The following is a 13,519-nucleotide window of genomic DNA, read 5'->3' as shown; positions in this document are numbered from 1 at the left end:
GATTCAGTAGGTTGTGTTTTTGTTGTTTTTGAAATATAATCAGACTTTATGAAATAGACTACTTAGTGTAAAACTTTTACAGAAATTAAACTGCTTTTACACAAAAGACGTCTTTCAATGATTTCTAGTTGTTTGTATTCTGTAACATAGCAAACCCTTGGTTGCTGCTTGAGACCTCTCTCTTGAGGCCCAGGTAGCCCAATATGATTAAAACCTGCAGTACAAACCATTAAGCACTTAATTTCAACTGTTTTCCAGCCTTTGTTGTTAACCATTCATGCTTGAGATTTCAGGGTCAATTCAGATATTTATGAAGGAATTGCATTTTTTTAAGAACCTCCTGGGACTTACTTCTTTTTGTTGACATTGGGTTTTTTGTGAACTAAAATAGAAAAGGGAGAAATTATACCTCTGAGGTTTTAGCTGTTAGGGACAGGTTTTGAATACATAGGATTGTATGATTTAAGTCAAATACTTAAGCAATCCTTGAATTTGAAGATCAATAAATTTGAAATTTATGGGGCTTGAGGAAGGGGAGTTGCTGGATTCTTTGGGTTGTCTAGAAATATTATGAGTTAGCTTCTGCAGAGGTAAAAGTTTAGTGAATTACTGTGTGAGGTAGGCAGTACTTGGTAGTAAGCTGGAAGTTTCACTTGTCATGTTGACTCAAATTGTGGCTCTTATGTTTACTAGTAATTGTTTGTTCTATACTAAAAAATTGCAATGTATTTGTGTTACAATATTTGGGGTATTCTTCATGAACTACAGTGCATTGTCAAAGAAATCTAAATGCTAAGGGGAATTGTCATTCCAAATTACTAAGTGTCAGATTTCCAGTTTGTGTGTGCTGGATTACTTACAACAAATGTAGATATGAACTCACAATAAAAGTAGATAGGAGAAGCCCCCTAGATGGAACAGCTGTCACTGGATCCTGAAAAGTTTTCAACTAGTAGAGGTAGAATGGAGACTTATTTTTTTGAGAGATTTGACTAGTGCATTCAAAGGGTGTATTGGCACTGAACTAGAGAAGGCACCAACAGCTTGCAGTAAGGTGAACAAAGAGAAATGGATTTAACAGGTTACAGGGGAATGTGGGCAAGGAAGAGTTGAAACTCTAGAGAATTGTATTGCAATGTAACATTTCAGAAGGTGGGGGACTATTGGGGAAAAGTGTACAAGACTGTTTATATGTATAAAGTCAATTTGCTTGCAGTATCCTCTGTGGCTGCTTTGGGTACTAGAGGGACTGTATTGGTGTCAGTGCAAGGGGTGGGTGTGGGGTTTTTGTCTTGATACCTAGAAATAGCTAATGATATTTAGTCCTGCTCTATAAGGAAGCTTTTGGTTTTGTAAAACACACATTCCTAATTAAACTTAGGCTTGAATGACTGTTTAGAAATGTAAGCCACATTGGGATTCAGAGCAACTTTAAGCATATAAACTGATCATGAAGATGAAGGAGCTTATGGTGTTTCTTCAACTTAGTGCTGCAGGAAGGATGACACAGGCTAATCTTGATAGCACTTGATCCAAATAATTAATTACTAGGGTGTATGTACTAGAAAGCACTAAAACCAGCATGATTGGCTGTGCTAGTGCTCTAGGATTTTTTTTTTTTGTTTTGTTCTGTTTATATTTTGAGACCAATGCTGCAGTGATAAAACAAAAGTTGTGATTTTATAGAAGCAAAAGTTGAAATGTGAAATGGGTGGTGATTCCAGGAGATTATGTGAACTCATATACTTGAAAATACAGCAAATTCAAAAGCTATGTAAGAGATGCCTCTGGAAAGAAAAATAAAATTAGGTGGCAAGTTAATATGCTTCTTGTGGGTAGGATTAACTTTTGTCAAGTTCAGAAAAGGTCAGTAAAACTGAAGAAAAAATTAAGGTGCTCGATAAGTGACTCTCTTCCTTGTCATACATGTTTGTTATATTTGCCTGCTACTTATTTCTCATTGTATTGTTCAAAATATTGTCTGAGTGCTGCTTGTCAGTGTTTTTTAGATGGCTTTTGTTTTTTTTTCTGGCCTTGTCTCTTCTGAATGAGCCAATAGTGTTGTATCCAGACTATGTAACTTCTAACTAGTTTGATGCACTTGAGAGCCTTCATACTACTTGCAAATAAATTTCCTGTTCACAGAAAGCAAAATTTCCTGTTAATAAACAAAAAATATCATGCAGAATCACAGAATATTGAGTTGGAAGGGACCCACAAGGATGACAGAGTCCAGTTCTTATATGGGGGACCCAGACAGGGATCAAAACACTGACCTGTCACAAGCTTAGTGTTATTTGCACCATGCTCTGACCAACTGAACTAATCTCAGGGTCTTATATTTCTCAAATATATATTAAATTAATACTAGAATAATTAGAATTAATACTATTAGAAATTAATACTAATTTTCTAAAGGAACACAATTTTTAGGCAATATATTCTCAGTTTAAAATGCTGAAGATATCAAATAATTTTAAAAATTATTAAGCAGTGGAAATGTCAAATTGTCATTCTAAACAGGTCTTAGTGACAGCCAAAACTCTTACACATTTTAAGCAATGGCATGCTTTCTTAAATACATCCTGAAAGGGAACTTATAAAAAGCAGAATGAGGAAAACCTGGTTGCTTGATTTCATGATTATATGTGTATCTTACTTCAAAGAAAAGTATTCTGAACTCTGAAACCATGTTAAAGGCCAATCTAATTAAACTTTTTAAACTTAAAGATAAGCATTCTTGTGAGATGTAAGAAGACTTTTAACTTCAACCCTAGCTATTTTAGTATTCTTGGTAAAATGTTTGACTAAAAAATATTTGGCAAATGCATATAAATGAGGATACAATGGATTAGAAATCAAACATGAGCCTGCTTAAATAATTCTCAAGATTTTCTGGTTCACGTGTGGTGATATTGAACTCTTTAGTCATAGGCTTTAATTTGTGCATGGTGCTGACCTGATGCTGTGCAGGGACACTCATTGCATCCCTTCATTCAATTCACTCTAATTATCCCCAACTTCCTGGGGAGCCTGCTTAGAACTGGTCATGAATGTTTGTTATTAAGTATTAAGATATTAGACTACCCTGGTTACAAGTAACAAAGTAGTTTTTAGTCTGAATTTACATATAGATTATCAATATAGGAAGCTGAAATTATATTTGTCTTGATTTTATTTAATCAAATTCAAAACAATGTATTAGAACAATAAAACATTTTGGCAGCGACTTAAGCTCGGACTTAAATGAAATGAGATTTATTGTGCAAGTACTTGTATGCCAGTGTTAGTAATTTCAGTATGTATTTTAGAGTGGTTATGGTATGTAAATGATCTTTGACACAATCAGATTTGTGTGCATGTAACTGGGTGATGTTAATTATTTTTGCTGGGAGCATCTGTTAATGCAGAATATTGCCTCTTCAGGTTCACGTGAAAATGGCGGATGAAGCTGTCTGTGTTGGCCCAGCTCCCACCAGCAAAAGCTACCTCAACATGGATGCCATCATGGAAGTCATTAGGAAAACCAGGGCCCAAGCTGTGAGTCTGAATGTGTCTATCTGCTGCAGCTGTTTCCTATATAGAAAGCAGAAAAGCCAGAGTTTGTATTTTTTTTTAAAGGTGTATGGGGGGAAGTGATTGAATATGCTATTCCAGTTAGTTCATGTCACATGAGTTAAATGTGTCTGAAATCGCTACTGGAAATCAAAGGCTTTGTAGCATCTGGCAGCACTGGTTGCTGATCCTGCAGGTGGCTGCTGGATTCAGCTTTCACACCAGGGAGCAGCTTCAGTTCATTTCCAAATTTGCTGGGGGAAAAAAAAAAATCCCAATTAGTTTTGAGTGCTAACCCTTTATATGCCATAATGGCTTTTTAGAATGTTTTACAAAGTGTGTCCAGAATGGCTTGTGCTTAAACTTCATTTGAATCACTTTCTATATTGTGTAAATGTTACTTGCAGGAAGCTAAATGGTGCATCCCATAATTGCTTTTGTTTCTTAATGTTTACAAAATGCACATTAGCCTATTTGTGTAAATGTGGGCAAGTCTGCCTTTTTTCCCTCCAAGTTGGCCAGAGAATCAAAGCTTAACAGGAATCAGTAGGAAAAACGAGTATGTAGTCATGTTCACATTCTTAATGTTCTTTGTCTGTCACTGAAATAAATGTATTGTTCAGAGCTATTTTACACAGAGCATTTATTAAAATAAAATCTGATGTGTATACATCAGCAGCACTAACTACCCTTGAACAGTTGGATCAGCACTGTGATTTCTTTCAAACATTGTTTTAGTACAATGCCTTTAGGGGCCAGAAACTTTCCTATGAAGAAAACCAGTATTTTCCTCCCTTTGAGTTTCTGAATATGAAACCCAGTTATTGGCTCTTTAAAAGAAGAGAATGAAATGGCTTATGCTTTGTCTGTCAGAGTATATTAGATCAAGAATCTCATGTGACTTGCAAAAAGTAAAATGAAAACTTTCTCATGCTCTTCTCAAGTAATTAGGCTGAATGTATATTGGGGTGTGAGTAGCAAATGAGGCACACAGGATGCTTGACTTGACTAATGAAGAGAGTATATATTGTGCTCTCTAGCCAGGGTCACTAGAGGTAGGGGCTTATGACTGTGGACCTGTGCAGCATTGTTATGTTAGTGCTGGAAATATTTTGGGATACAGAGTGCTTTCTAATGGTTACTGAGGAGAGTGGATGAGCATATCTGGGGAAATCTGCAATAGAGCTGAAAAGAGCAAAAGGCAAATCACCAAAGGGAATGTCCATTTGCTCTGCAAACAGCTCCAGTTGTTGTGCAAGCAACCCTTTTCCCCCTAGTTAAATAGGGAAATTTGTTTCAGAAATGGTAGCTCAACAACTTGAGTTCGGACAGAAAAATCAGTGTGTTAAGAGTGTTTCTTAAGGTATTCAACCTGTTTAAATGCTTAGTGATCTACTTTACCATCCCTTGTATCTGAAAAGATATTTGGTGTCTGGTTTCAGAATTCAATCAGCTTGGATTTCTTCTTTTTGTCTTCCAAGGTACACCCAGGATATGGATTTCTTTCAGAAAATAAAGAATTTGCTAGACGTTTGGTAAGTTTTTATTTGTCTGTGACTGATGCAGTAGGTGGTGCATGCTCCTTCCTAGATATCTGAGGAGTTAAGCTACCAACTCAAGGCAAATCTAAAAGATACCTTAACATAGGACATTTCGGTATGCTTTCTGTACATGTGGATTTCTTGCATTTTGACAATGCAATTGCAGTCTGAATTTTCTTTTGGAGAACCCTGTTGGTAAGAATTTTACCCAGGATGTAAAAACTTTTCAGGATTTTTGCTTCTGCCTGTACTGTTTATGAGGCTGTTCTGCAAAACTGGGTCATTGAAGGGATCTTGGTTAAAAGTATCTGGTTTTAAGTGATCATTTTGTTGATTCATAGCACAGCTATTGAACAGCTGTATCAGCAGCCTTGAGAAGGTGCTGAACTGCGCTTTGGGATGGGAATAGAAAGCTGTTTAAAAATTGGATTCTCGCTTGGTGATGTTGTATTGTGGAGCTGCATTCTCTGAAAGGACCAAAGAGTCAAAAGGGTGCTGTTTTCACTTTGTCTGAATTTATAAAAATTATTGTTCAAAACCTTTTTACTTCAGTAAGGTTTTTGTATATCATGAACAGCTATATAGTCTGACTTAATTTTTTTTTTTTCCCCCAAAAGCTTTTGTGCAGCTGCTTAAAAGTGTGGGCCATGCTAGGAGGAAGTTACATCCACAATGTTTGAACAAAGTCCTGAGTGGATTCTGTATGTGTTATCACTGCAGATCATGTGTCATTGTCTACTAATTTTGCTCAGAGCAAGGACAAGCACATACTGCATTGAAGTTCAAAGTAAAAAGCCATTGCAGCTACTAACATGTTATGGAGTAAATGAACCATGTAGCTGAAGAAATACCTTGTTTTACAGGAAGCAAGATAAATTTGTTTCTGCTTTTGAGAAATTTGCACCTTTTTGATTCAGGATAAAAAAAAACTTAGATGAATAATTTGATTCTAAAATGATAGTTCTTTTGTCCTTAGCATTGTGGAATAGGTCTTCCAAGTACATTTCTTGATTTTGTTCCTTTAGGCTTGAGTTCTAGTTGTAATATAGAACCTTACAATTTTGTTGATTATTTGGTGTTAGAGAATAGTACCTGCTCATTAAGGAGACTGTTTGAGAAGGAAATTTAAAAATGTCATACTTTGCAGTTGCTGGGATTTTTATTTTTTTTTGGAGCCCCTAGACAAAAACAAGTGCAGGTTCCATGGGATGCTGAGTACACCCTGCTGAGTGCTAGTGATGTTAAAGTTGAAAGGAATTCTAAACACTTGGTGTTTGCCAGGATTTACCAAATCTGGGGTAATCTCTTATGTGTTATTTTCATGCAGTTTAGCAGCTTTCTTTTATCACTATTCTGCTTTGTGTACTAGAGGTTCTTCTTACGGGGAAGATTCCTGGCTTAATTTATAACAAACTCTGTTCTCAATGGATTAGACCAGTAGGATAACTGGCATTTATTTTTATTTAGTTGGCATTTCCTGGTTTGTTTTTTTTTAGTAACAAAAAAATGCAATGAAATGGAAGTGCTCACTTATGCTATTTTGCTTTGTTTTGCTGCTGAGCATGGAAACTTGGTAGTTATTACTCTGAACCACTACATTCTGTAGTGGTCTTGGAGTTATTTACAATAAAATATAAGTGGTGTGGTAATGTCAGTTACAATCTTGGTAATGTGATGGCCTGGAACAATTTTTTGGCAGGATTAAGCAGAAATGGAAGAAGTACAAACATTCCTGTAGGTCCTCTTCACTGTTCAATTCCTCATTTTTTCACTTGGGTCCTAGAAAAGTTTCTGAACAATTTCCTGAAATCATGTGGTACTAAAAACATATTTGAGTTTCAGTTGGTGCTGCAGTCTCAAAATAGCTTTAATTATGTTTCAGAAACCCAGTGTGTTCAGTTCTCTAAAAGTATAATGAAACAAAGTAATGTGATTTTGCTTTCTTAAATGCACTATTTAAAGTCTCAATTAAGACATAATCATGCTTTCCTTGATATCAGTGGCTCTAGAAGATCAAACCCCTAGTGAGAACTGGTGAAATGGTCTATCTTTTTGTCATTAGGACTGCTTATATTTTTTTCAAGACACTCTGATTAATACAGTTAGGAGGAAAACTTGCCTGCTGTTTCTTTTCTTTATTGAAGGCTGCAACTGTTATGTTGTTTAAATTGTTATGAAGTTACTGAAGACGTTTTTGTTCTGTTTTCTTTCTTCCTATCCCGTTATTTGTATATACACTATTTTGTTCTTTTGCACTGCAAGTAGTGATGGAACTTATGAAATTTGGGCTCATTTCCTTGTATGCATCTGTACTTTTAAAACAAACTTCTTAAATTGGGAAACTGAGAAGAGCACTAAACTTTCTAAACTTGCCTGTCTATCTGTAAGAGCAGTAATGAGCTCACAGCAAACCTTTGTCTTCAATAAATGCATGGAGGGTCCGTTCACATGTAATCCCACTGTTTGATTTGAACAAAAGCATGTCTTTTTGCTCATTATTGTCTGAATGACTTATGGAATAGTATACAGCTGTAGACAGTATTTTTTTTTCTTTAAAAAATTAATTTTCTTCTCTCTTAAAATGGGCACAGCAGACACAAGTAAATGATCCTTTGTTTCCAAAACAAAATTTCCAATGAACAATCAGTGGGTGAATATCTGGCATGATGTTCATTGTGATTCAGTAAACAAATTGGTGCATTCAGTCCTGTCTTTGTGTATCTGCTCTGGTTGCTGTTGTTGGCTTGCAGAAAAAAGATTCATGGCACTTATACTGAGTGAGTCTGTCAAAGATAAATACTAAGGTCAATTTCTTAAAGATTGGTATTTGAACATGGAATCTTTTGATGCATTTATGATAATACTGATAACATTCTTGATGTAGAATAGCAAAATATGGGTTTATGCAAATGAATGTATTTCCTTAGAATCAGCAAATAATTTGGTACTTTTAGTTTACGCATGCAAATATATTTTCATATAGTTTCCCTCCTTCAAGGAATAATTGCATAATATTCAGTATTGTCATAAATGTTAAGTTGAAGTTAAAATCTATGCCTGCATAAAAAAAGAAAAAGCTAGTATCCTTTGCCAGATGCTATGCAGAATTGAGTAGTTTGTTCCTTTCCTGCTTTAGAAGAGTTTGCTAGTGACCTCTGTATTTAGGCTAGCTTGCTTAGTGTTTCCCATTTTTTTTGAAATTAATGCAGACCTTTTTTGAGAAGCTTTGTCATCTGTTACCTAAAAGCATGTCTTTGGAATTTGGGAAGGAGAGAAGTCTGAGATTGAGATGAGCCTTTTGATTGACCTGTAATTGAAAGATATACTTTTCTGAAATTGCCATTTTTCTTCCTGTGCTTGCAAACCTCTAGAGTGGTGGTTTTGGTGAGTGGATGGGAGTGCTGAGTCAGGTCTCTTAACATGCTGAATAGTTTGGGAGGATTGGCCTGTGATCCCAGTGACTTGTTAGGTTTTTTGGGGTTTTTTTTTGGTTTTTTATTTATTTTGTATTTAATTTTTTTTTTTTTTTTTTTTTTTTTTTTTTTTTTTTTTTTTTTAGTCTGGGTGAGAATAGAGTGAGAAGAAAGGGGAGTGTGTGATTAGGTTGCACAGTCATTACTGCAGAGTCGGTGCAGCTACTTGTCTAGCTGATGTTAGCAGCAACTAGGAGTCTTACTCCTGCAGTCAAGGTTCTGTTCCTTTCCTGCTTCCTGGTAATGATTATAAACTTAGACCTTGATGCATGGTGAGTCTGCCTTGCAGTTAGTCGTCATGGGATCAGTTTTCTTTTTAATTTAAAGAAACCCAAATGAACTTCCACTTTGCTGACTGCTGTGAAAATCCCTTGGGATGCTACTGTTAAAAACAAAATAAGCAAAAAAATCACCTAAATTATTATTTTGGAAATCTAGTGTGAAAAATAATCAGTTGTCAATTTTATAAATCTTCATAGTATTTTGATGTCTGGTCAATATGTGATAGAGTTTGTGCTTTCATAAAAGGTAGTGGCTTGTAGTATATTTATTCCAAGAAAATTATTTAATATGTGCATAAAATTATCTCAAAATGATAGCAGTTAAAATTACAAATGCTGCCTTAATCTGGAATTTTCTTTTCTGAATGCAGTCTTGACAATATTCTGACTGTTTCTTCACTAACTCCTGTGAAAATCCACTCCTTGGGATAGAAGCCATAAACATGGTGAGCAAAAAGCATTCAATTTTGGAATAAGATGAATCTTTTTGGAGTTCCTAGTGAAACCTGGTTGTATACATCTTTTGTGCCTTTTTGGCAACTACTGTTTGACATGACTCTGGGGGAGAACAAAGCAGTCAGTGCTACTTCTCTTTACCTTTGAAGCTAGATTAACATTCTTGGTGGAATTAAAAATCCCAACAATGTATTGTCTGAAATAAGTGGGCAAACAATGTATATGGAAATGGTTGATCACGTTTGTAAATGGCAGCTAAGTTTGCAAAAGAAAAGGTAAACCAAAGAACAACTTGTGTCACCTTCTGTAAGGGGACACATGTCTGATCTGTGAAGAGCTTTGTGCAGATGGATCTACAGACCTATGCACAGCTGATGATGGGATTCTCACTATTTGAAATGCAAACTCTTACTGGACTGTTTCTTTGCCATGGTTATGCATAGATTTGTTATGTGTAAGCAAATTGTGAAGTTCCTTTATTGTGGTTCAGTGGATGTTATATTTTTGAGAAACATTTGGTATGATTCTCATGCTGTTCCCACGTGCATTAGCTTTTTACCTGTCAACTCTTGTGACTGATTAGCATTTATGCTTCCCAAATAGTGGAAAGGTGGTCAAAAAAAGGCAGTGGAAGCTTGGTATTAAGAACCTGTTTATGACAGAGATGGTATACTTCAGGGAGTGGGGAAGACAGAGCTCTCAATGTGTGTTCTGTATACACTATGCCTTGCAGGCCAGAGTTTCATTGCCTACCAAAGTCAGCAGTGTGTTTGCTACAACTGCCTGTGGTGGCTTAAGGTGCTTTGTCTGTTGGAGACTGGAGGTTTTGTCTGTACAGGGTAATAAAGCTTAGGTCAGTGCATTGCCTAAGTGAACAGGTCACCACTTTGCTGCCCAGAAGAGTTGTGAACCTGTAATTTTGATGCTTATTTTGTTCTGAGGCAGAATGCTTTTGAGTGTTACTTGTATTCTTGAATGTAATTCTGAGCAAGCTATTTTCATAGAAAAACAATCTAAATCTGTTGTATCAGGTGAAATCCATGGCAGAGACAAATAGTGTGTGTACTAAATCATGGGCAGTGTTTGTCAGACTCTACTAGTCTATATGAGCTAGAAAAATGAAACTGAGTCATCTGAACTGTCTGCATAGCACTTACTAGTGTGGAAGTAGGAAGGCTATATTACTCCTTTACTGTAGAAAACTTAAAATACCTTTGCTAAAAGCCATCAAAGGCTTTGATATGTTATATCATCCGTGTCCTGTTTAAGATTGCTATGCAACAGAAACAATTGATGCTAGTTCTACCCTGTTGCAAATTGTAAATAACTATCTTGAGAACTGCTGTATGTAGCTAGAGCATTTCTTTCAAGGGCAGGTGTATGCCTAAACTTAAAAGTTTCAGGATGTGTATCTACAGGTCTTGTGAGCATACATGTGTATAACCTATATGCATATATTTAAAGATGCAGGGTAGTGTTTTGTCGAAGATTTGTGTAATTTGATGAAAGTACTTTCTTCTCTTTATGTTCTTTTGCCTAAACTTCATAATCTTAATATGTTTTTTTCTCTCAATCTCCTTCGTGATTAGGCCATTTCCTATGACATGGCAGTCTTGACCTATTCGTGTTTGGTTTTTATGTTGACTAAGCCTTTATTTTTAAATTATGTTTTTTAAAGCTATGTCTTCAAGTGGCTTAGTTTGAAAGCTTTAACATGTGCAACTGTCCTCAGGAAAAGTGCAAGCACATAACCTCTTGATTTTAATAGTAATGCCTGGAAGTGTGAGACTCTTGATGGATGAACTGTGGACTTGCATGGCTTCTGGAGGAATGATTTAATGGTGTGCATGTGAAGATATTAGAGGTATTTTTGCCTATGTGGACTATCATAAGTCATTTAATGTTTCTCATGAGGTGCCTTTGAGCAGCATTACTTTGGCATGCTTAGTAGGGTGTGTGGTTCTGCAGATGAATGGATATATGGACTCCTGATTTGTCAAAATTCATTATTTCTTGATGCTCAGTGTCACTGCAATAGTACTTACTTCCAGACTTACAGGAATTCTTCCTGTTTCTTCAGAAATACTTTGTTCTGTCCTCTTTTTTTCACTGTTGCCTTGTCTGGTCATGAGAATGAAAATGTACTGCTCTGTTTCCACAATTGCAATTATATTAACTATGTGTACCTGTGTTTTTCCTCATTGCAATAATAGAAGACATGCAAATGAAATGCAATGTAATTCTCTTCTTTCACAGGTAATATTTCCTTTCACTTTCTGCCTCTTTACTATTTTGATTTGCAATCCTGCAGACAAACTTTTCTGGTTATAATAAATTGTCCATTCTGATCTATGGTGATTGTTAATTTCTCCAATTCTGTATCACTGATGTAACATTGCAAATATGATGTCCTTCTCTGTTTCTAAAATCAGTTTTAAATGTCCCATTAGTAATAGTAGGGTTGGGTTTAACATGAATAATTGAATGATGTCTTTAAAATAAGAACCTCTATTGCTCTGTGGATTCCAATTTACTTTTGTGACAAGGCAGATGAAGCTTCAGCTTAGAATTCTACAGTGTTTCCTTAATAATCACTTCTGTTTCCTGCTTGCATTTTAAGAAATAATGTATTTTATAGTGTTTGATCTGTATTCAGTAGATCTACATTACAGATTGAATAAACTTAAGAGTTTATATGTATTTTTCAGAAAATAGGTGTATCAAGAAAATTAATTCTGACTTTAGAGATGAATGCAACTTAGTATAAAGGGTTTTTTTTGTGCACTCTTACAGTTGAAATACATTGAAGCAATAATGTATGGTAGATAGTCATAGCATGATAGGGAAAATTATGTTCTCTACTGTAGCTGAAAACTATTGCAACAGGATCAAAATCAGTCTACTGAATACCCACTTTATGAGCTGTCTTCTTACAACATGCAGTATTTACATACACATGGACTTTTGGTATTGACAGCAGTGTTATAAGAGGAAGGATAGAAACATGCTACAACTCCCATCCCAGGGCTAGGAGGTAGTTACTTTTGAGGGAGGTTTTGAAGACGTTTTTAAATTTAATTCTTGAAGCCTGTTTAACTTGGGTTGACCTGCTGAAAAGCAGCTCTGAGAAGGAGGACCTGGATGTCCTGATTGACAACAAGCTGTCCATGAGCCAGTTTGTGACCAAGATCAGTGGTATCCTGGGGTGCATCAGGAACAGCACTAACAGCAGATTGAGGGAGGTGATCTTGCTCTTCTGCTCAGCCCTGGTGAGGTCACATCTGGGGTGCTGGGTCCAGTTCTGGGCTCCTCAGTACAAGAGAGACATGGAGCTCCTGGAGTGGTTCCAGTGGAGAGTGACAAAAATTATCAAGGGACTGGAATGTCTCTCTGGGAACTGGACCTCATCAATGTCTGTAAGTATCTGAAGTGTGGGTACCAAGAGGATGAACACCAGGGTCTTTGTGGTACAAGAAGTAGTACAAGAGGAAATGGGCAGAAAGTGATGGATAGGAAGTTTTACATGAACATCAAGATGGTGATCTTTACTGTGAGGGTGATTGGGCACTGGTGTAGGTTGCTGAGAGAAGTGAAGTCTCCTTCCCTGGAGATACTCCAAGACTGGAAATAATCCTGAGTAATGTGCTCTAGGGGTGTCCCTTCTTGAGCAAGGAGGTTGCACTAGAAGACCTCCAGTGGTCCCTTCTTGTGATTGTTGTGGTAAGTGATGGAAAGTATTTTTTCTTTTGATTAAAAATGACAGTGCCTTGCTGCGTCTTCATTCCTAATTCACACCCTATAGTTGGCTCTTTCTGATTTCAATTTTAGTGGATTCTGAAATATGAGTGTCTACTACAGTAGTTGTGAAAAAGGATGCTAGCCGAAGGGTTTTTGGTTAACATGTTTCTAAAGATAAGCTATTATACTGGACTGAACAAAATTTTTTTGCCAAATTTTCTTTGGGTGGACTTTGTTTTTCATGGTATATATTTTGACCATAATCTTATTTCAGGAAATATTTTCTTGAAATTAGGGTTTAACATCATGGTGAAACATTAGAACTTAGTTTTCTAAACATAAGAATTTACTTTATACATCTTTGGTAATTTTATATTTAATTTGTTGTATTTGTCTTGATTAAAACTCTTGTATAGGTGTTTAGTATCTGTACATTATGTAATGTTTGTGCTGTACTGTAAAGTTTTCAAAATTT

The 13,519-nt window shown here is 36.0% G+C and overlaps 1 protein-coding gene across 1 annotated transcript in view; it reads left to right on the top strand.

The window, feature by feature from the left end:
* PCCA (propionyl-CoA carboxylase subunit alpha) overlaps window positions 1-13,519 on the top strand; it is a 265,961-nt gene that overhangs the window by 35,839 nt on the left and 216,603 nt on the right. Inside the window, exons 5-6 of the mRNA XM_079327423.1 lie at window positions 3,427-3,540; window positions 5,037-5,090. Coding sequence (XP_079183549.1) covers window positions 3,427-3,540; window positions 5,037-5,090 — 168 coding nt within the window. The remainder of the gene's footprint in view (window positions 1-3,426; window positions 3,541-5,036; window positions 5,091-13,519) is intronic.

Source organism: Erithacus rubecula (assembly GCF_903797595.1).
Source record: "Erithacus rubecula genome assembly, chromosome: 1".
Classification (NCBI taxonomy): Eukaryota; Metazoa; Chordata; class Aves; order Passeriformes; family Muscicapidae; genus Erithacus; species Erithacus rubecula.
The sequence above is the reverse complement of the archived record's forward strand: the minus strand, read 5'-3'. Positions and strand labels throughout refer to the sequence as shown.